Here is a 25,411-nt window from a genome sequence, read left to right as displayed (position 1 = left end):
GTCTTTTTAAAAATTCTCAAAACGAAATATGACCTAAGACTGATTGTTGAAAATTCTGGTGTACCGTTTTAATGATTGAAATTTATGATTACGTATGTAATGGTCATGCAAACCACTGCTGTTATGATTTTTCATGCACAATTGTTTTTTTGAATTTTGATTTATGTGTAAGAACTGCTTCAGGTTGTGTTATAACCTCTTACTGCAAATGTATAAGTAAGATAAACATTTACAAAAGAGTTAATTAATAATGAGTCTCTAAAACTACATAATAGAGCTCACACTTGCTGATAAATAAAAAAACAGCGACTGAACCCGAGACCAGGCAATCTTTATTGTATATTGTAAATTTGTCCTGCCTGGTCCTGTAGGACAAAACCCCTCTAGCGAATACAGTTTCACGAGCGGGCCTTGCCCGCGTGGGTTATGAGGCGTTGAAATTTGCCTCTAGCTTTCTAAAGAAACCACAACAGGGACTATTTCCCATAGTCCCCAAAACATGTCAGAGGAAGAAACACTTTCCTTTTCTGAAGATCACGTTAAAAATTTAATTGCAGGTCCCTCTCCTTTCTCAGCGATCAAGTTGAGCACAAATGCTCAACAACAAAATGAAACTGACAAATTGACAAGACTCACCAAAAAACACATCAGAACCGAGCTACACGGGCACTTTTTGTTTGAACATTTGAAGGCAGGAACCATTCCGTGGGGACTCCAAGTTAAGAACGTGCCGGTGGTATTTACAGAGGACCCATTATACAAAAAGGGATTTAGCTACATAGCTACAAAATGTAGCAGGGACCTAATGGTCCACACAGTCGAAACAGCCAAACGAATCTGTGACAAGGAAAAGGAGGAAATTGAGGCCTTAAGAAAGGCGATTAATGACAACCATACCGTGGCAGAAGCACAGGCCCTCTTAGATAAGATAGACAAAGAGATTCAAACATTTAGGGACAACACCATCAGTTTCAGGTCGAATAAATTCGAAAAAGACGTTAAAACATTCAAAATAGAGTCGGTGTATCCATATTTAAAGGACGATTACTACACCCAAATCGAATCACGACGCGCCCTATCCCAATATCAAGGGCGATCTAAAAATCGGTTTTCCACTTTCTCAGATACATCCTCATCTGAATCAGCAGGTGACTCAGACCCCAGAGAAGGCCCCTCTAAACGCAATAACCCTTTTTTAGAGAAAGGAGAGGCCAGAAACAGGGTAAGATTCAAACCGCCGACAGCATGGGAAATGAGGACACGCCGCAACTACTACAAGAGCTAGCTGAAACATCCATAGTTAACTTGTCGGAGAAACAACTTACCATACATGAGAAAACAGTCTTAGAGTTAGGGCTCAAATTTGTACCAGCCACGCATACGGATTTGACCAAACTCAAGATTGAAACACTCGAATTTTGTCGGAAACTGCGATTACAGGCTTTCTTTTACGACAAGGAAAATACAAGGGTACTTGAACCCTCGGGCCTTGCCAACAGGTCTACATTCATTCCTCCCACACACTTGGTTCCGAAAGGAATAATCACGTTCGAACAAGCTGTTCTCTCCTCTATTACACAGTTGAGCAAACAGAAACCCTTTTTGAAAAATAACTTGTCAAAAGAGAAACAAAAAGCCATTCATGATTTAAGAAATGATGACACAATAGTGGTGAAACCTGCAGACAAGGGGGGAGCACTAGTGGTGTGGGCAAAAGATAAATATGTCGCGGAAGCACATCATCAAATTGACAACCTTGAGTGGTACAGAGCATTGAATGAAGATCCCACAGAAAAGATTCAAAATGAAATAAGCTCCAAACTAACAGAAGGGTTTGACAAAGGCATCTTAGGTCCGAAAGAGTTTAATTACCTACTCAAAAAGAATCCACGTACCCCGGTAATCTATTTTTTGCCCAAAATACACAAACATCTCACAGAACCGCCCGGGAGACCCATAGTCTCCGGGTGTGATTCTGTGCTAGAGCCATTAGCAAAATATGTTGATGTGTTTTTGAAGCCATTTTTGGGCCAAGTAAAATCATACTTAAAAGATACCATGGACTTTATAACTAAAGTCGAAGGGGTCCCATTTGATCCGAACCAACACCTAATGGTGTCCTTTGACATAGTTTCCCTATACACACAGATCCCACAGGAGGAAGGCTTAGAAGCAATTGAGTTCTTTCTGGAAACCCGCCCCAAACCACACAGAGTGCCCACCGAGTTTATAATCGATCTAGCTCGAATTGCACTAAAGAGGAACTATTTCAGGTTCATGGACACGTTCTACGTGCAGGTCAAGGGGACCGCCATGGGGTGTCCTTACGCCCCGGAAATGGCGGTCCTCTATATGGCCTTGTACGAGGAACGGTTTGTGTACCACAATAACCCCTATCAGAACCACATTTTAAATTGGTATCGTTACATTGACGACATCTGGTGTCAATGGAAGGGTTCAGTTGAATCCTTGATCCAATTCCATGAGTGGCTGAACATGAGACACCCGGACATAAAATTAACTCTAACCTACAGTACTACCCACCTAACGTTTCTCGACGTTGAGGTTGGTGTACAAGATCAAAAACTCATTACCACGTTACACCGCAAAGATACAGACAAAAACACTATCCTCCACTACCGAAGTTACCATCCTCAAAGTTTGAAAGCTAACCTCCCCTATGGACGAATGCTAAGGATTAGGAGGAACTGCTCTAGAAAAGAAGACTTCACAGCACATTCCGAAATTCTTAGTAACCAACTCAAAAAAAGAGGTTACCCAGACAAAATGTTAAAGCACTCCATCAAAAGGGCTTGGTGTACTCCAAGAGAAGAGTTGTTGTCCAAAAAACAGAAAAAACCATTAGACAGACTGGTTTGTGTTAGTACCTACGGGCCTCACACTAACAAGTTCAAATCCATAATTCTCAAAAATTGGCACCTGTTGTCTGGGCTAGAGATGCCAATGCAGAAACCTCTTTTTGCCCTAAAGAAGAATAAAAGTATTGGACAACAGATTGTGAGGGCAGACCTAGGAGTCAGCCAAGTTAGAACAGACTTACGCACACTATGGCGACTGAAACCAATTGAAGGACACCACAAATGTGGAACGTGTGTCTCGTGTGCCACCACAATTGAAGGCACTGAATTCGAGTTCAACAATACGAAATGGTTCCATAAAGAATTTACAAACTGTAAAAGCCGCAACTTGGTGTATGCGGTCATCTGCCCATGCCCTAAACTATACATTGGAAAAACTAGTCAGCAAATAAACCAGAGAATGGCCCAACACCGGTCCCGTATTAAACAAAAAGTACTAACAGCCCCAATGGTACAACACTTCGCCCTAAGTGGACACACAGAAAAGGACTTTAAATGGACAGTCCTGTCAGGAATAAAAATTCCACCAAGAGGAGGAGACATAGAAACATTGTTGTTACAACGAGAAGCCTACTTAATTCTCAAGTTCAACTGTGTAATAGAGGGGATGAATGAACTATCTGAATTACAAAGGAACATTCATTGAGCCCTCCCGTAATGCCACCGTGCCTTCTGGAGCACCCACCCTGCCTTCAATGAACACAAATGAATTAGCTTCTTTCAGCTTTTTCTAAATCCTATAAAAAGCGCACTTCAACTCCCATAACTCCACCAGCGGGTTATGTCAGGTGATTAACCTGTGTCACATCCGGGTGAAGTCCGGCAGAGTCAGTGGAACTCCGTGATTGAATCAAAAAGGTGAGCTCTGACAGCCTCGCGTGTGCAACCTCGCGCACTCAGCTTTCATCTCTGAAGCCAAAAACGCCGTACTAATCTGAGCGTTCTCGTTAACTTTGTAGCCATAAGCGATTGCAACAAAGAAACCATTCCAACTAAGAACACGTGCCTAACGCGGATACTTCCCTGCCAGCACCCGCTCGAAAAAGCCAGCGTGACTGACGCCCACAAACCTTGAAACTAAGTAAGTAAAGTTACTTCAAACACTCGACTATGCCCATGTAGCCCTAAGAGAGTGAGACATAGTGACAACTTACGGTCTCCTTTCTCTTGATACAGAGTCAAGGTCAGGAAACCGGAATGATAATGATGACATCGCGCACTCAAAACTAACAGGTACCATATGCCACATCCAATACCACCTAGTTGTAAAAACCATGAGAAAGAGTAGAAACTAAAATATAATTTCTAACCCAACAGGTACCCAGGCTTGCCCTGAAGAAAAACCCGAGTATCCATACGGGGTTTGGAAACGCGTCGGCTTTTCCACATGTGATTAATTTTCCACATCCACTATAAGGCATTAAACCGAAAAAGACGTCCCGCGCTGCTAGGACGTGCTCGAACTTTGCATAAAGTAGATGCCCATAGTGTGTCAGTCTTTTTAAAAATTCTCAAAACGAAATATGACCTAAGACTGATTGTTGAAAATTCTGGTGTACCGTTTTAATGATTGAAATTTATTATTACGTATGTAATGGTCATGCAAACCACTGCTGTTATGATTTTTCATGCACAATAGTTTTTTTGAATTTTGATTTATGTGTAAGAACTGCTTCAGGTTGTGTTATAACCTCTTACTGCAAATGTATAAGTAAGATAAACATTTACAAAAGAGTTAATTAATAATGAGTCTCTAAAACTACATAATAGAGCTCACACTTGCTGATAAATAAAAAAACAGCGACTGAACCCGAGACCAGGCAATCTTTATTGTATATTGAACACACATTCAAGGCATTAAACAACTTAGGCCCCACCTACCTGAACTTTCCCATCTCCTTCCATCAACGACCCAGACAACACCGCTTCGCAGGACTCCAACTCGCACACATAAACAGACCTGGATCAGGAGGACAGGCGTTCTCTTACATGGCTCCGAAAGCGTGGAACAGCCTCCCACTCCACATAAGAACCTAATTTTACAGTCCTGAGAATTCTTCAAGAAACTGATTACATGGATTTTCGTGTAACCAACATACGATAGGCAGGGGTTAGGCGCGCACACACCGGCCCAGCACCAGAATACCCTCGCACGTGATAGTGCGCTTTAAAAATACACGCATCATAACCCTGGGGATCAGAATTCACCAGGTTCAATTACAGGTTTCGTCCTCCAAAATGGGGCACATGCAGATTGTTAAGTAGTTGTACCAAAGTCTGCAGTAACTTCTGGAATTTATCCCACTAGTAAATTTCAAAGGCTTGACCTCATCACCAGGGGGCATTTGTAGGTAATTCATTTTTTGCAATTCTTAAATAGCGATTTTTAAGGAATCGCTATTTGAGAATTAAAAAATGTAATGTAGGGAAAAATTCGCAATTTTTTAGCGAATCTCAATAATTCCTTAATTGCAATTAGCAAATTGCGAATCGCAAATAAGGAATGAGTGTCCCATTTATTCCTATGGGCCAAGAGGCCCATAGGAATGAATGGGGATACATTCTCGAATTTGCGATTTTTTATGAGAAAATCGCAATTTGAGAATCGCAATTCCAAGGGTGCCAGGGTGTCCAAAGGACACCTGTTGCACCCCTGGAATGTGCCTGTAAGTACATGTGGCGCACATACATGCTCTAAGGGCATGTCTGTGCGCCACATGGCACTTTGAATTAAAAACAAATTCATTTTGAAAGGAAATCTCAAATACCATCTACTTAGAGTAGGTGTTATTTTGCGATTCCTTAAGCCCAAATCGCTATTTCTAAGGCACCCCTACATAGCATTTACGGAATCGCAAAATTGCGATTCCTTAAATGCTTGAGCAAAATAAGGAATCGCAATTTTTGCGATTCCTTATTTTGCGATGTGGCACCTACATACCAAATCGCCGTTTGCGATTCGCAAACGCCAGAATTCTGTGATTTCCGGCATTTGCGAATTGCAAACGCCTACCTACATATGCCCCCAGGTGCATTAAACTCCGCACCACCTAAAACTGAAGTCCCTGCAGAAGCAGGGGCTTGCATAGAAGTCAGAATTAATCAGACCTTTGTAATCAGGGCCCAAGGATAATCTTACTTTTTCACACATCCTCTGAATTTTGGCTATTTTTTTCTGTTTAATAAATGACGACCAAATGAACCTTTTGTGTTATTGGTCCCTGAAGGTTAGATTTATCTACTTTTTGGACTAATTGAAAACCTATTGAAAGTCAGATATTTATGAACATTTAGAACCACAGAATATTAAGACAGTGTACTTGCTTTTAGTTAAATTACTGTATGTACAGTCTCCAGCCTAAAGCACCCACACCAGAGGCACAAAGAGATGGGCGGTTTCTGCACTTGTCAGCCCAAATGAAAATGTGATCAAGGAAGACAAAAGCCTGCACCTCAGCTAAAGAACCCCTTCACCTTGCACAACAGAATCTACAATTCCATCACTTGCGCCTACTATTTACTAAAGGGCTGTTTTTTAGGAAGTCTAATAAGCAGCCTCTTGATAACAATGTCTTTATTGAATTTCTAAAGGGGGCCTAGTCACCATCCACCACACTTTATTGTCTAGATCACTACCCTCCAATCACGAAAATGCAGGCAATACACTTCAACTGTCTGGGGAAGCTGTCCTCACCCTCCCCCTGTACCATGCCAAACCAGACACATCAAAGTGGATCCCACTTTGCTTTTTGTAATGACTACTTTGAGCACATCCAGAGGATGAACATCAGAAAACATCTGTATTAGCATTTTTAATGTTTAAGTTCCTTACCCATCTATTTTCTTGCCTTGCTATGATCTTGAGGTGACTCTTCCTTTGAACACAGTCTAGGCTCTCAATATTTCCCTACATATACGCCCAGCCATTACGTTTTGCTTTAAATCCCAGAGCTCTTCAGCTGACCTGGCTGGAGGGTTTGTCTAGCAGTAGCCTAGCAGCAGACCAACTATTTGCCTGGATCTGGTGCCCATCACAAATACCGAATATAGCACTATTTTCACATGTAAAAACTCTGTTTTCTTTTTACAGTCCTGTATCCTCAAACCTCATGCCAACTAAAAAAAAACTCTTTTATGGCCATAAAATCTGGCATGAAAACTTAAGGAAGGGCTAGGCACACACTCCTGCACAGCACCAGCATACTCTCTCACGGGTGATATTGAGGTTTACAAAGACATAAGTTAAAAACAAAATACCTAAAGGTTCGCGAAAACAAAAAAGTCACCACACCAGACAAAAAAATGCAAGCAGTGGCCGGCCCAGAAAATAACCAAGTGAGCGAACTGGTATATAATTAAGTCAAAGAAATACAAAATGTGTTGATAGAGAACAAAATTACCAGTTTTCTTGACATGAGCTCACGCTTAATAACTTTGACAAAGAAATATCATAACAAGAGACTGCCAGTAAGAAGAGTTGACAAAGTACTGACCCAGACATCGATTATATTATAACAAGGCAATAAGTCGTAACTTTTAGCTGCACTATAAACACATGCGGAATTATATTTAATTGTAAAACATCTCAATATTTTGATTAATTCTACACATCTGAATTGCAATATTTATTTTAGAGAGAGGGTAGCATTCAGTTTTGTTTTTCAACACGTACATTTTTCTGCCTCCTGCAGGGAACGGATTGCCTCTCCACATTTGTCACTAGTGAGCAAAGTCTGTCCATGGTAGCAGTATGCCTAAGTGAGAAAAATAAAACAGTCAATCGAAATCCCTGTACTCGATTTAACACAAGTACAGCTACATATTTCTTGGTTTGCTTTGATATCGTTTTTAACAAAACAATTCATCTACACACCACACATGAAGCATAATTGACTGGAATTATTTGGGGTCAGAAAGTAAATGTGGGGCACCTAAACAGTCCAGGCACTCACTAGCTGTTATCTCATTGATCTTGGTTGTTGCGGACTGCACTTCTAGCCTGGTGTTGGCAGCCATATCAAGAAACAAATAGCGGATATAAGGCCTCTTATTGTACAGAATGTCCATACTGGAACTATAACATGTAACACTGTCATTTAACTCGCCAAACACATGCAAGTCTCCTCTTGCCACACATCCCTACCAAACAGTTTATTGCATCTTTTGCAGATAAAGATCAACCAGTGATACAATTCACAAAACAATATGTATATAACAACATAATATACGTGTGGAAAAGTGTACTCTGTCCAATAATTGGAAATGTTTTTCAACTACATTTTAACATATCACAAACTAATTGTTATTCCTAATCGTGTACTGTCAATAGTAAACCGGATTTGCGGACAATTGCTCCAGCCATCTGTAGTGAGGACAGTCAGGCATTCAGGCATGCCTATGCTTTGGCCCTTATGGTACCCACCCAGGCCTATACTCATGCACCCGCAGGACACTATCATAAGATGCTATCCAGTTGTCCTGCTGCCCTACATGTGTTTTGGTACAGTGTCCACCTTTATATCATTCCATGATATAAAGCTTGTCGATCCCACCAGTGCACAGCCATTGGCTTACTAGGTGGGTACTTAGCATAGCTCAGTACATGGTAGCCATGTTGTTGTCGAGGTAGAATAGGTAATTCAGGTGCATCAAAGTGAGATAACATAACTAAGTCTTAATGTTTGTATTATGTAGGGTACATGCTGTAATTAGTTAGAGTGTTTTATGAATGTCTTATGAATGAATGTTTTATGAATGTCTGATGGAACATTTCGAAATAAAGACGTATGAACTGATGAACTGAGATAACATATGTTCACTTTTCAAGTCATCTGGGACTCGTCAGCTTCGTTGTCATTCTCATATATGTGGATATCATTTCAAAAACACCAATATAAAAGAAAGTTACACACAAGTATTGGCGCTTCTTCTGAGTGGAAAGATTCCATGAGCCCGTGTTATCCTATTCCCGGTGTTGCTAATTTCTTAAACTCTTTTACTGATCAAATCTCAGGAGCCTTGACCTGTTTAGTGAACTGGACATTTCTTTGTATTTAATCTTAGCTTACTCCACTACCTTCCTGACCTTCTTTAGAAGATTATCCTCGAAGACAACTTTGTGTTCTTTGTCCATGCCACAGATATCCATATTTTAGATGGCTGCTGTTACTGTCTGCGGTGCATTATATTGAATGAGCTGGTCCTGAATTGTTCTGCTGCACTACATTTTCTGGTTCTGTCCATTATGTGACATGGTATTATAGAATCCACCGGTTGAACTTTCACCAAAATAGTTTCCCTGTGGTGGATGAAATTCAATGAGTGGATTTTCTTCTATATTTACAGTTACCCCCAGAAACTGGATGATTTTCTATTACAGACTAATTCTAAACAAGACCCTTGGATCAGTGTTTCAATTCCCGTGCTGTGCTTTCCAGATGCAATTTTTTCCAAGTGCTTAAATTATGTTTTTATGATATCCTGGCCATTTGTTCACTGTGCTGCTGGGTAATATATGCATTTCTGCTTTCTTTGCAATATAGAGGGACACCCTAATATTAAGCTCAGGTAAGAATCAATCCAGGTATAGAGGTCCACTCTAATATTAAACTCAGGTAAGAATCATTCCAGGTGGGTGGGGACATAAGGTGAATTATATCTAGATTTGTTTTCATTTTTTTGCGCTGTTATTTTAGACAGTCTGTATTAATCTTCCAATCCAGGACTATACACTACCAAACTGCATGGGTTCACACTCCTACATACCTTGCTTTAGATGGACTAGAGGCTCTAGTAGCCCAATCTATTACTGATGGTATTTTATTTGCACTTGTGGCAGTGGGCTATGACCGCACCAGTTTATTTATTTATTTAATGTACTTGTATAGCGTGACAGCGACTCTTCAGGGGCAACCCATCACTGAACGAAAATACTCGGAAAAGAGTAGAGGAGAAAAGCCATATTTTCAGTCACTTTCTGAACTCCAGGTGGTCTGATTCTTATAGCCCCATGGTATTTTTTTAGGTCTCGCGGCCTATCAATGCGCGCAAGCGCATTGAGCGGAGCGAGAATTCAAGTGCTCGAAATGCTCGTGAAACCAAGGGTTTCGTTCCTGCGGTTTTCATTAAGTTCACGTGAATCACGTGACCAAACAAGCACGCGCATCAGCCTCCCTCCCTCCCTCTAATTGCATTTTATCACGGCCGCACAGCACATCAAAGGGCTTCTCCCAGCGTGTGCTGTGCGGCTTCTCCTCCCCTAATTACTCATGGCTGGCCTTCAGTTTCCCGGCCGCTCTTGTTTTGGTAATGATTTCACGCATAAAGAAGCATACTAACATCTATCGTGCCTGGGTGGTATCGCCTGCTTGCATAATGCAGACGTTCTGTTTTCTGCAACTAACTGATGGTTTATTGGCGCTGAGTAAAATCGGATTTTTGCGCTCATTGATACAAACACGCTTCTTTATTTCTAAATTAATATTAATGCTTTTCAGCAATTAAATAAGTGTTGTTTTTCCATCTACCGCAGGGTTTTTCATGTTTGTTAAAAAGATGCACTTCCATTAACGCGGCGTCCGTACCGGGTGAGGTAGAAGCAGCATTCCCTTTCTTACAGGAAGTGCCTTTCTCCATGATAGCGACTGAAGCTCAATTTGATGCTTAGTTTCATGGACAAAACACAACGAAGGATTCCATGATGACTGAATGTATGTATGCCTCATGTTAAAAAAAAAACTAACTATAAAACCTGTGTTGAGTTTTGTAAGCAATTGGACTGTGAGCTTTACATTTAATTAGGGTTCCCGTGCCAAAGCATGTTTGCAGCCGTAAAATCACACGTGTACATACACTAACCAGAAAATGGTTGGAAATGATTTTTACAGCGCTCTTTCTAACTCTGCTGCAGGGGGATGGGATGAGATGTGTCATTTCCTCTCAGTCAAAAGCAAGTGCACAGTAATTATAGCACTTACTTCCCAACCTATCCGTTCAACAAAATACAGGAGGTACAGACTGCCCATCAAAGCCATAGTTGTTGCTTATTTATCTTGCGCAACTAACAACCACAGATAAAGCCAATAGTCCTGGCTTGTTGTAGTTGTAATGTTATTTGTTGTATTATATATCTGTGTGTAAGGACCGAAACAGCGAAATAACAGTCTGCCGCTCACTATGCTACGCACAGATTTTAAGCTTAGGCATTTTAAGCCACTCCCTTAATTACATCAGCCACACCCCTTTGAGAGACCCCCGCCCTCCCCAGTTTGTTCATTCCACTTAACCCCCTGTTTGTGATATTTAAAGAGCACAACGGCAGCTGCAGGTTTCATGGACTGTGCACTGGGCATTCATTTCCACACAAAGATTGAGAGTCCGCATTGAATCTGTAGCCGCCTAACGCCGCTGACTTGCTGTATTTTTGATTTTCCAAATAGACTTTGAGTTGCAGTACCATGTGACAGCGCTATTAAATGCATTTATTCTCCCTCGATTACAGTCAAATCCAGCTTCACCACCCGTGTGTCACTCCTGCAGGAGAGTTATTTATGTCTTACACATTCCCCACTAAATGTTTTGAAAAGATATTCGACGGGCAAGTTTAGACGGCAGTCCTATACTCACGCAGAAGCCTGTGCGATGTGGAACTGAAGACATTCGGCACTATATATTTTTTTTTAAACGATTTTGTTTGATCTCCAGATTTCATGGCCATACAAAACACTCACTGATGGTAGCACCACTCTATCGCAAATATGATTCCCTTTATACTGGTAGAAATAAAAGAACATCAATGTCTCCTCTAATCAACTGCGCCAGTGTTTGCTTTCAAAATGTTCTGTAATAAACAAGTTTTACTGTCAGTAGCACCTACATACTTAGAACACACACTGCCCAGGTGCCTGGGATTAACACCATCCCTCTTTGTTTTATGCCCATCTCATGGGTCTCTGTTTATTGTGCCTGCTTATGAGTGATCTCAATGAGGTCAGCAGGGCACGCACCCACATTCTTTCTCCAAGGCAAAGTGCATAGGTCCCGAAATTTTCCCCGCTCTGCCCCCCTCATACCACTTTCAAAATGCAGCTATTGGAGTTTCTGAAGCTCCCACTCACAACTTCCATTGGTGCTAAGCCCTGCTATCTTGTTTTACTTGGGCAGCGTTACTTTCGTTTTGCAGGTTTCACCTTCTAGTTTTCTTTTTGTAGTAGTACGTGCGGCGAGCACAGGGAAGAGGGCTCATGGGAGAGTCCTGCAGTGCAGAGACCTGTAATAGAACTTCATTTTCTGTTCGGGGGTTTTAGGCCTCAATATAGACTGCTTTAGCTGTTTAGCAAAACCTTATGTTGGCACATTACACTACACCACACCACACTTGCATACATACAGTAGGAGGCTTTTGGTCAGCCCCCTTCAGCCATTGGCTTGTTTCCGACAGTCCCCTTCAGGCATTGGCTCAATCAGTTTTCATTCATGTTTTGGGTCCGCCCATGGCCTATCACAATGTTCACCTCATCCTTTAAATTGATGACGCATGAAAATGCATTGTTTTTTACCTGCCACAACTTAAATGCACTTGTATAAACATCCGCACTACTCAGGGACACCACCACAGCACTGAGGAACACCACCACAGCCCTCAGGGACACCACCACAGCCCTCAGGGACACCAACACAGCACTCGGGGACACCACCACATCACTCACGGACACCACCACATCACTCTGGGACACCACCACATCACTCTGGGACACCACCACATCACTCTGGGACACCACCACATCACTCTGGGACACCACCACATCACTCTGGGACACCACCACATCACTCTGGGACACCACCACATCACTCTGGGACTCCACCACATCACTCTAATACACCACCACATCACTCAGCACCATAACAGCATCACTCAGCACCACAACAGCACTGTCCTTGCTGGCTAACAACAAGCATTCACATAGCCAATACGACTCGCATTAGTAAAGTGTAAGCTCCCCCCATTGGAAGAAAAGTGTGTGTTGTGGGTCAAGATGGCGATCTGGCCGTAGATCGCACGGCAGTGTTTACCTGAGCTCCGTGAAAATGCAGTGAACAGGGAGCGTTTAACAGTGGAGAAGACGGAGTAAAAAGGAACCTAATGATGGGACTCGAATTGTAGACTGCTAAAACACAATTTGTCCGCTTTGAAAAAAGATTATCGAGCGGAGTCGAGCTAATAGGGAAGGGAGAGAAGCGAGAGGTCGGTGCCGGCTACGGAAAAGAGGGGAGAAAAAAAAAACACTATGAGCTCACACACAACAGTCTTACCTTCTTCCCTCTACGAGTGTGTAAGTGAATTACCGGCACCCGACTTAGCGGCCCGCAGAGAGCTGTTGATCCTTCTGGGCTGGGTTGCCACCAGGGTAACGCCGACAATCTCCCGACAGCTGAGGCTACGCTGGGGGGAGCGGCTGCATTGGCGTGCTGACTCCGCAGTGCACAGGGCGGAGCTCACAGCGGAGCGGAACGGGAATGGAAAAAGTGCATTGAAGGTGCCGGCGCCATGCAGCAAGCATCTTGAATTGCATAAGGACAGTTTTGGCTGCCACAACGAGGAATCTGACATCGACAGTCTCGGTTTACAGCTGGGAGAGGCAGCTGCAGAGCTACTGAAGCTAGCGGAGTTGACTTCCCTGATACCGCCTGACTGCTGTTTTCAACTGAGATTGGCTGCAGTAATGCCTTCTAAGTCAGCCTCATCAGCGGCAGCAAGAGCAAGACTTGCGAAAGCAGCGAGGGCACTTCGAGAGGCGGAGCTGGAGGAGTAGCAGTTGCAACAGTCTGTCGAAGGTAATCAAAGCGGCGATATATCCTTGGCTCCTAAAAGCAGTGTCCGAACAAGGAAACAAATCCAGAAGACACCAACCACATGTTTGCCACGTCAGGAGGTCTTAGCCACTAAGCGGAGAATTAACAGCACTCACGAGATAGCGAGCCCTGGTAACACGGTAATGGTCTTGCTTAGGAGAAAACAAGCGGTCTCAGTGAACCTGGGGAGCACAGAGGATATCCAAGTGCACTCACTAAGTTCACCCAACACAAGGAGAGCCCCTGAGGTATTACCGCCTCCTCAGCAACCAGAGGGAAATGGTCCTACCTCTGCCCAGGATACACCGATGGGGAGCCTGGAGACGAGCCATGGGGAGAATGCAACTGTGAGTACTCTAAGAGCCACCAATGGTGGTAATGGCACTAGCATTAATAGCCTTATAGATCCTAGTACTACCTTAACCGCCTCTCCCAACTCACTTACCGTTTCTCCCAATACACAAAGTGATACAATCACTAAATCTTCAATGTCATTCTGTGGGTCCGGTGAAAATATAATGGGGGTAGTTGAAGATACTCTACCTCAGAATGGTCTAACTGGGAGCTCCTCCTTAATGAACACGATGAACACATTGGAAGAAATACCTCTAGGAGATCATATTCTAACTCATGGCCACGTAAACGCTGACCCTCAACCATTGATTGACAGTAATATACCGGACAGAGGGGAACGGACAACTCAAGGATCCTCCCTTCCCGAAGTTGAAAAAGAAGGGAATGTATTTTACTCCTTTTCCGATGAAACAGGAGTAGAGGCAGAGACCGAGGAAGGTGAATCAGATCAAGATAACTCTAGTATTGAGTGTGATAAGATTGATATGGAATATGATGAAGATGGCGAATCCCTTCTGTTTACAACCACACCAGAAGAAAGTATAGAGGAGGAAGGACAATTAAACACAATTAAATCCAAACCTAAACCTATATCCAGGGCTAAACGAATAGGCCCTTATAATATGGATCCACCTAATCAAGATATAATCCCCTCTACTGCAGTAGAAGCAATTCTACAGGCCATCGCAGCCCATAGAGAACAGACAGAGGAGGACCCCAAACGATCAAGGCTAGCTCTATCCAAGATACAAGGGGTGGTTAAAAATTTGACTAAAACCTGTCAATCAATTGCTGAAAGGGTTACTGAAATCGAGGCAAGGGTGATGACTACTGAAAACGAGACTCAAGCAAATGAAGAAAAGATCAAACTCCAGGAAGCTGAATTAATGGATATGAAATGGAAGTTGGAGGATTTTGAAAATAGACAGCGTCGAAATAACTTACGCCTATTGGGAATACCGGAAAAAATCGAGGGTGAGAATGTACGGGCATTTGTGATCAAACTGTTCAAGGAATCTATGCCAGATTAAAAAAATTGGAACTGGGAACTTGAGATTCAGCGAGCCCACAGGATGCCATTCAATCCTCCTGCTAAACCTGGCCCTTATCCTCGGGCCATCCTAGTCTATTTTGGAAACTTCTTATTGAGACAGTCAGTGGCCGAGAAGGCTAGACCTGATCATAAAGTTACATGCAACGAGATTTCTTTTTACTAGGCCTGATTTTTGCCATGCTACAGTGGAGAGGCGATGGCGGCTAAGATCCTTAATTAAACCCTTTCAAGAGAAAGGGGCCCAGGCTTATTTAAATAATCCTGCAAAACTAAAGGTTGTATGGCCAGGGCAGGCGAAATTTTTTACCTCTGAGATTAAAGCAAAGGCTTACCTTGAGGAGATTAACAAATAGGGGCCTATATTGCTGTACTGTGATATGGAACTCAGAGCTTCTTGTTTAACAGATATCATTGATTGATTATTAGTACCTGACAATGCTTGATACTTATGTTTTCTCTGTTTTATTCTCCTTCTCTTTTCCAAGTAGATATTCTTTAGGATATATTGTGTAACTCTCTGTTTCTTGAGATTTAAACCTATAATATATTATGTAATGGACACGGTAGCTCAGGTGCTACACTGCTAGCATCATTAGGACTCTGGTAGAGTCCGATTGCCTACTAATGGTGGGGGGGGGGGTCCCTAGAGGGGGAAGGGCCTGTAGGGGTGGGTGGGGTTTGGGGGGGGGGGTTGGGGTAAAAAAACAAAAAAGAAAAGAACTTGATCCAAAAGGTAGCATTTTTTTTGTAAAGTCTAAATACTGTATAAATAAAGGACGTAACTGTACGATGAAGAAGCTGAAGATCACTGACAAGTATAACAAGAGAATTAGAGAGTTTCTTATTTATGCTGATACATTAGCTAATGGCTAGACTGAAAATTCAAACATGGAATATTGGGGGTTTATTAAATAGGGAAAAGCAACGCCGCTTATGTGAATTAATCAAACTTAATCCAGTAGACATTTTATGTCTACAAGAGACACACATACCATGGACAAAAAGGTCACAACTGAGGATTAGAGGATATAACTTGATAGCCATTTCTACCCAAACATCAAATATAAGAGGGGTGGCAATACTCGCAAAAACTTATCTTGGCCAACCTATACGTGTTGCTTCGGATCCACATGGCAGATGGGCAATAGTGAAATTAGCAAATGGCTTAATTATCTCCACAATTTATGGTTCTAATCAGAATGATCCTACCATATTCTCACTACTGGAAGCTGAGCTTGCAACCTGGCAAGGTTCGCTAGTAATATGTGGGGATTTTAATATCTCCCTAAAAACACATCTATTTAATGATCAAAATAACTATAATTTGCAGAATTATGTAGGACGCAAACCTAAAGTATATAAGGCCATCAAGAGACTAACAAACAGTCATGGATTAGTGGATATATGGGGTGTAAAAAATCAGCAAGATTCAGGATGTACATATTTCTCCTATCCACACCAAAAACATGTCCGGATAGACTACTTTTTTTCCACCAGGGATTTAGTGGCTAATGCAGTAATAACTAAATATCCCAAGATCATATCGGATCATAATCCCCTGGTTCTTACAGTAATAGCTGGCGATCGAAAGCAACATAGACAATGGTCATTCGATCGAAAACTACTGGTTGATAATGAATATATTAGTCACATTAAAAAATGGACGGAGGAATTTTTTGATATCAACCGCTTTAGTGCCTTCAGAAATACTGTATGGGATTCTTATAAATCAGCTCTTAGGGGTGAGACTATTAGTTATCAAGCTAGAGCAAGAGAGTTAAATAAGAACGACTTTAATACTAGAGTATTAGCCTTGGCTAAGGCAGAGGAGGAACATACCACAGCTATTTCTCAGGGGGTAGATGCTACCCAGTTAATGTATTTAGTTACTCTATTAAAAAAATGAGCTAAACAACAACCTTAGCCAAAAAGCAGCTCAAACTTATAGTGCTCATAGGAGAGATACTTATGAGAATGGAGAAAAAGTGGGGAGACAGTTGGCGTTATACACCCGAGAAAGGAATGTTTCTAATCAGATAAAATCAATAACTGAGAACGGTAAGTCGCATACGCAACCAGACGAGATCATCGCCTTATTCCATCAGTATTATCAAGATCTCTATACGGAGGACTCTATCCCCCCAGCAAGTACAGAATATGAGTTTTTGAACAACTTTATAAATAATACCGAAGGTCTAAAATAATTAGATGATATTACACGTCAGGATCTGGAAGGCGAAATCACCTTAGATGAAGTTTTATTTTCTCTAACCGCACTTGCTTCAAGTAAAGCAGCAGGCCCTGACAAATTACCCATAGATCTATATAAAATTCTAAGCTTTCAATTGGGTCCAATACTGCATGATCTTTTTTTTAGGTATTCAATGGAACGGGATAACCCCGGACTCCTGGAATTATACTAATATAATTGTCTTCCCAAAAAAAGGAAAATCACCTGAACAGTTGACGTCATATCGCCCCATATCATTAATCAATGCGGACTCCAAATTGTATGCCAAGGTGTTAGCCACGAGACTTAGCAGGGTTATTGAGCAAATCGTCTCCCCGTGGCAGCATGGCTTTGTACCTGGTAAAGGAACAACAGATCATACTTCTAGGGTAATAGCTTTGTTTGATACCATGACTGTCACGGGGGGTCAAATGTCAATGATACTATTAGATGCCGAAAAGGCGTTTGATCGCGTCTCGTGGAAATTCCTGTGGGCAATTATGAAGCTTAACAATTTCGGCCCTAAATTTATCAAAGCGGTACGATCAATTTACCTATTTCCTAAAGCTAAAATACAATTGATGCGTTCTGAAACTGCTGATATTAATATAACTAGAGGTACGAGGCAAGGTTGTCCGTGTTCCCCCTTATTATTTGCTGTATATATTAATCCCCTGATTTTGAAAATTATTGAGAGCCCCTCTATCACTCCAATTGTTTTTGGCCCGTTTTCCACTAAAGTACTAGCATATGCTGATGATATCGCGGTTGTAACATCAAACCCGGTTGAAGCTATGGGGGAAATTGAAGCCATAACCACAGAATTTGGCACCTATTCTGGATATTCTCTGAACAAAACAAAGACAATTGTATTATGTACGGACAACATTGACTATAATGATCAAAGAAAAGCAGCAAGTGCTACATACTTAGGAATTGTTATTACTCCCGCCATTAAATCCATAATTAACTATAATTATAACCCATTAATTCAAAGTATAAAAAAAGATTTGGATAGAGTAAATGGACTTCATCTGACCATTATAGGACGAGCTAATTTTCTTAAAATGAATATACTTCCTAAATGTCTCTACCTGTTTAGAGCAATTCCATTGGCTACTGATCCTAAAAACTCTTGAATCCCTTATGATTAAGTTTATCTGGCAACATGGTAAAATTCGAAGGTCTCATAAATTAATGTCTCTCCCTAGTGAAAGAGGTGGGATGGCAATACCCAATATTAGCATGTATCACTGGGCTGCACGTCTTAAACAAATGACCCCATTGATTAGCTATAATTTACAAGTATCACCCCTTGATAATAATAATATTCCACCTTCAATATATGAGTTACTATTAGGAGACATGGCCAATGGATTGCTCTTACAACAGAAGGATGCACGAGATTACTCCCATGATCGGAAATACGCAATAATAAACGGCGCATTAAAGGTTTGGGGCAAAGTTACTAAACATCTGCAAATTAGTAATGTGAACAGGTATACTTCCTTATGGCATATGAAAGCGTTCATACCATTTTCAAACGATACTATAGCAAGAAAATGGCAGAGACTTGGAATCCTGCGCGTTAAAGATTTTCTGGTACATGGTTTAGAAACTACTTTCTTAGATGTTAAGGATAAATATCATCTTTCCAACGGGGACTACATTAAATATGTTCAATTATATACAAACCTTAAGGCAAAAAGATCTACCCTTGGGCTGGAAAAAATAGATTTGTTGGAGGCCATCAATAGGTCTAACACACGAATTGGTGTTATATATAATCTTCTTCTTGTAAACTTACAAGATGATTTGGAAAAAACTGAATCTAGCTGGGCAATTAAACTTAGTAATCCGAATGTTGACATCTATAAAAGTCTTGAGCTGAGCCAACGACTGTTTAGGGCCAGCAACCTTAAAGCTCAAACATATAAAACTATTTTTGGCCTCTATTATACACCCGCTAAACTATATTCCTGGGGTAAAAGGGAGAATGATTTTTGTCCAAGATGCGCACAAGGACCAGCTAATTTAATACATATGCTAAGCAGTTGCCCCAAGCTCAATCAAATTAAACATATGATTGCTAATTACTGGGAGGTGCTGTTTGGTCATAATCTTCCAGAGACAGATTCATTGTTTATTTTAGGATATGATTCCTCAATCGCCCTATCAAAGAGCGAGCAAAATTTATTATTTATAGGCACGGCGGTGCTCAGAATTATTTTGTCGGCCCGATGGAAAGAAGCTGAACCACCAAGCTTCCAGATGTGGCTAGCTCGCTTTTTAGCTGTTTTCAGCTTTGAAAGAGCCATATACGCAACAAGAGGAATTAAATGGAAAAAGTTGGGCGAATCAATTTGGTCTCCAGTCTTGAGTTGGAAATCAGGATTAAACCCATCTATTTAGATTTTCTCTGATGGGATGGAAGATAGTATACAGTCTAATTATGTATTAAATATTGTTTTATTTTGTTTTTCTTCTTTCTTATTGAATGGAAATTTTTGAAAATGAAAAACTCTTAGGATTATGAGTATGATGCCTTATGATTTTAAACTGTATTCCATCTAACATGTTTGTTTCTCCTATGATCCTTCTGTAATATTATTTTGTTATGTACCTGTTTGGATTGAGTTCAATAAAAAAAAAAAAAAAAAAAAAAAAAGGAAAGTGTAAGCTATTGGCTTTGTAAATAACAATGCTATTAATTTATATATTTTCAATGCCAACACATATTAAAAAAATAATTGTCATTTACAATACCAATAGCTCACATTTTCCTAATGCGAGACCTATTGGCAACGCGAGTGCTTGTTTTAAACAGAGTTTTATATAGTGCGAACTTGACCCGAATCGGGTATCAGAGCGCTTTACATAGCACCAGTTGCATTACATGAGGACACATTCATTTTTGTTAGGCACGGGGAGATTAAGTGATTTGCCCAGAATCACAGGATGTTCAGCGTCATCGCCGAGACTAACAGCGTTCCCCAGATTCGAGGTCGACCCCCCTAGCCGTTAGGCCAACTCCTCTCTCCTGAAGCCCAGGCCATGTGTGCGGAAAAGGTTTTGTTGCTAGCACACAGGAGGACCTCGAAATATCTCAAAAGTCAGGAAGGAAAATATCTGTAAAGTTGTTTCTAGAGGTTGATAGGATTTTGTTCATAGTAGGCTTCGTGGACCATACATTGACACATGACAGCCAATTCATGCTTGTCAAATAGAGGCATAATGGACCTTTTCTGTGCAGACCAACAACTCGTCTTGCCTCCATGTTGTGGTTTTACCACTGGTGCACCCTGGCAAGGTGCTCTTCAGGTTTGAGTCACAGATATGCACATTGAAGTCCATGGTTTTGATAAGCAAAACATAACTTATACATTCATTGTGACATCACAATTAATCACTAGTACGAAAATAGAGACTGCAACTTCAACTCTGTCTTGTGGCAACTGCTTGACTGTTTTTCAAGAAGCCACATCATGCTGCACAAAGATGTAAACTTGGAACAATCAATATATGATTTCCTACACTTTTGTGGCTAGAAGAAATGTAGGTCCAAATGTAGTATTTGGAAGAGCATTAAGTCCATGGAGAGATCTGGAGGGCAATCTCTGACTCAAACTCAACTGAAGACTCCTCAATTTAGACATTGCATAATACTTCAGAGGACATTCTTTCAAAGGTAACTTTTGTCACGTTCCTCTCCTTTCATTATCACTGCTATGAATTCCTCACAACGCAAACGGTCTCGCATTCCAGAGCCTGCCACTTGCGATTAGCTATGCTGGAATATTGCCGGGTATGCTGCCAAAACTTCTAACAGGGGATAAACAGACTGCATTATTAAGTTTGAGGTTATCATGCTTGAAGGAGCTTGGGCTTTGAAAGACATTATTTGGGAGGGTTTACTTAGTTTCTATCTGCCAGCTGTTACCTCTCAAACTAGCACACCAAAGGGAAGGTTGGCTTTATATCTGCACTACACTTTATTTCCCAAGCTATTCCCGGTAACATTTATACATTCTGATATTAAGATTGTTTGGTATGTCCATTGTGATACTTTTAATGAATTTTTACAATGTGGTTACCCAAGTGGAGGAGGCAGGCAGTGTTGTCACATTTTTCAACGTAATTGATATTCTTAGCCATAGAGGTTCCCTATTGCATAACTATTTTAGAACTATCGTGGGAGGTGATTTTAATTCTAAAATTGGAGCAAGTCTTACGTAGCACCATCCTTTCTCTTTCAATGATGAGTATAAGTATCAGTGGTGCATGGATGCTGGAAGGGAGATCTTACATAGGATGCTACTTGATTACGAGGTAGTCAACTATATTGAAGTTATTGGGACCAACGCTAGTCAAATTCCTATTTATAAATTTTAAATTAATATGAATTAATTCTTCCTTCTTGGTGCCATACGGGTAGAATTTTAATGTGTACGGTAAGTACGTTTTTGTAACCACTCTGTGAACCTTAGTTTGTATTGGACATCAAAAAACATATCCTGGAACAAGAATCTATTGATCAATATGTTGTTTCTTATAGTGTGTTACGGATTGTGTATTTATCTTCTGTTTTAATATTTTTATTGTGGGTACTGCAGTTTAAAGACTAAGGTCTAAATAAACATTGCTTTTGACTGACTGACTGACTGACTGACTGAAATTCCTACTTTTGCGAGTCAGAGCCTGGGCTGTAATATGTACTTTAATTCGATCTCTTCCTCCCTGCTCCCGAATATTGAGTCAGTAGGTACCATGAAGAACTGTTTAGTGACAATAGCCCTAATATCTTGACCTGTAGGGCACAAAAACATGAACCTACATCTAATATTACAGGCCCTTAGATGTTAGGGAGTGAATAAGTTGCTCCGCATTAAATGGCGTGCTATTGATTTTCTATTTATGCGGCTGGTTGGCTCCAATTCTACCATCTTGATGGATAAACTGCTTATTGAAACTGGGGTAAACTGGTATTTCGGGGATGCGTTTTTTAATCTGGGGGAAATCATTAATAACTCCTGCTGATATCTTCTGTTACTGGTCCTAATCCGGACCGAGCTGGTTTAATATTAGCTGTGAGCCAATAATAAGTGCTTATGGGTTACTCTCGACAAAACCCCTAGGGACAGAGCCGCCAATTCCTTATCACAGGCTGAAAATAAACTAGTGAATAAAGGAAGGAAGTAGGAAATATTAAAGGGATAAATGAAACAAATTAATTCTTGCCTGCTCAATGAAGGATATAGGAGGCCTCTAGAAGATAGTTAATTATGGTGACCGATTTGTAAGGCAGAAGGATGAATTAGGTACTACTAATTCTGCTGACATGTGGGTGTCTCATTTTAAATCCATCTATGGGTTCAATATAGTAGATCCTATGCATGATGAAAATTGCCTTAACAGCAATCCTCTTACTAACTCGTTTTTCTTAGAAGAAGTCCATTCAGCTATTGTTCACTGGTAACAAGGCTCCAGATGATGTTTCGATGGACCTTTACAAGGCAAAGCCAGTGTTTTGAGCTCCTATTATTACTAATGCTTTTAACTCTGCTATTATGAACCTACTTCATGGCACTCTGCATTTATTGTACCTGTACTTAAGAAGGGCTGTTGGCGAAATCCGGGGTGCTATCATCCTATTTCCCTGTTGTTTTCCACTGTAGAAATAGTGGGATGTATAGTTCTGAAGACAATTATGCCATGGTCTGAGGCTTATGGTATCGTTACCCCAGTTCAGTATGGGTTTGGGGAAGGCAAAGGCAACATTGAGCAGAGCATGAATTTTACGTTGCTAATCCAGAAATATACTGTGGATGGGATGATAATCTTGCCCTTTATGGATTTTAGCTCAGCATTGGATTGGGTTAACCGATCATTCCTATGGTCTATTGAAAAAGACAGACATGGAGCAAGAATTGATTGATTTCCTTATCGCCCTCCACCACAACCATATTGCCTCTGCACGATATGGTTGTGGGGGAAGAATGAACCAACTCATTTTGACTGGATCCAGGTGTGAGGCAGGGTACGTGCCTGCACCTATTTTAATTTTATTATATGTTAACAAGTTGCACGATTACTTAACGTTGAATGGCAGCAACCTTAAAAAAATTAAAAATTCTTAAGTGGCAGCTCTTTTGTATGCTGAGGATGCTGTTCTGATTGCACAGATACCTGCTGGCCTTAAAAATCACATGGCAGTGGGGAAACGTTCATATAGGATTGGATATATTTTTGCCAACGAAAAGGCACTTAAAAAGGGTTTACAGTTTTCCTTATTTAGGCATCACATTTTATTCTACATGCAACTGAGGACCATCTTTGTGTAACCGGGTTAATAGATTTTTGCAAGCAACAGGAGCAGTCATTCAATTTGCCACGAGAATAGGATCCAAGCCCGTTCTGCATTGTTGGAAATATATAAACGCAAGTGCCTCCCTGTTCTGATCCATGGGGCAACTATTTTGGGCTATGGCCCAACTGAAAGTCTCCAGGTTCAGGAAAATATGTTCTGTAGGAGACTCCTTGGGCTACCTCCCTGCAGCCTACATTTCATTATTCATGAATTCAAGAGCTGGAGCTTAATTTTGTTACGGATGACGTTCGGCTGGCACTGCTGAGGCCTTGGTTATCCGTTTCGACTAATGACAGGTCTAGCCCCAATAGGGACTTCATAGAGATTTATCTGAGCTGTGCCTATGGCTATAAGATACCTTGACTAAATTATTAAGCGGACTGCGGACTTAGGAAGAGTAGATGTGATTATTGCACCCAGGAATATTACTAATAGAGACAAAAACTGGGTGAAGAAAAATTACTAGGAGAGGAGGAAGAGTGACAGAGACTGTGACGAACTGCTGCAACCTTCAGTCCAGGTCTTTGTTATCATCCACTCTCCCCCCTCTTATAGGTCTTATCTTTACTGGGTCAATAATGTTTGGAGAGAACCCTCCTGATGAGAGTTCGGCTTAGTAGCATTCAACCATTTTCATCCTTTTTTTTTTCTACGGGTACTAAAAGCAGTTAACCAAGTGATATCTAAAGCCAGTTTTTAAACCAGCAAGTTTTTAATCAATGTAAACCAGCTCTATATTTTTTGCAGTATCTCCCAAACAGATCTGTCGGCAGCTTTCTAAAATCGGCTGTATATCATAGCAAACGTATGACGTACCTCATGCTTGTTAATTCTATTTTTTTAAATGTTTTTATTGTCTTTTTGATCATACTGTAAAGGAAAGCTGCATTTATTGCCTTTTTATTGTATGGAATTTACATTGGTTCTTTTAAATCCATATGTATTATTTATTATGTTTTTCTGGCAATTTTTAATAGTCGAATAAGGTTGGATTTGATTTGAAGTCTCCCTCAAAACGAGTAGTTGCCTATATCAGCCTACAGGTTTTTTTTTAACTTCTCTTTATTACTTTTCAAGCAGCGACAGTACACAGAACCCGTTGCGCAGGACGGCATATTTCAAAGAGTTGTACACAAAGTGGGAGACCCAATATACCCTTGAGGACTTGGTCTGTATATGTGGTAAGGTAGGGTTTGCCTTCAAGGGATTTTTTTGACTAAAAATAGAATATTTATAAAGAACAAATCTTAGGCCCTAGCGCTTTTGGCCCAGGCTAAACAATAGACAATCACTATGGAAATTCGCAGTGACTTTTTGATTTAAATAAAGCACTAAGCATTACAACAGAAAATTATTTGACAAATATTTGACAAACGATTAGAGCACAGAAACCGGTGTATATAAAAATATTTTTCTTTATATTTGTATCTTAAAGAGGGTACTAAGGTGTATATATACAATGTAACCAGAAGGGAAACAATATCCAATAATGACACCTTCACTGTAACATTATATGACGCTTTTCTTCCTTTGTTAAAATTAAATACAAACAAATGATGCAGGAAGAGGCGTAGGTCGACGTTTCGGTCTCTACCGTTTCTATACAGAGACCATCTTCAGGACAATATACATATACAGAGGTTGACCCCTGATATCAGGTGCAGGCCATCGTATTT

General features: G+C 40.8%; 1 protein-coding gene across 4 annotated transcripts in view; it reads right to left on the bottom strand.

Annotated features, from left to right (window-relative positions):
- The window catches only part of BROX (BRO1 domain and CAAX motif containing), a 213,419-nt gene that overhangs the window by 36,575 nt on the left and 151,433 nt on the right, over positions 1-25,411 (bottom strand). For all 4 annotated transcript variants that reach the window (XM_086927944.1, XM_086927943.1, XM_086927946.1 and 1 more), the window contains one exon: positions 7,552-7,633. In XM_086927944.1, coding sequence (XP_086784070.1) covers positions 7,552-7,633 — 82 coding nt within the window. The remainder of the gene's footprint in view (positions 1-7,551; positions 7,634-25,411) is intronic.

This window comes from Lissotriton vulgaris, chromosome 6 (genome assembly GCF_964263255.1).
Source record: "Lissotriton vulgaris chromosome 6, aLisVul1.2, whole genome shotgun sequence".
Classification (NCBI taxonomy): domain Eukaryota; kingdom Metazoa; phylum Chordata; class Amphibia; order Caudata; family Salamandridae; genus Lissotriton; species Lissotriton vulgaris.
The sequence above is the reverse complement of the archived record's forward strand: the minus strand, read 5'-3'. Positions and strand labels throughout refer to the sequence as shown.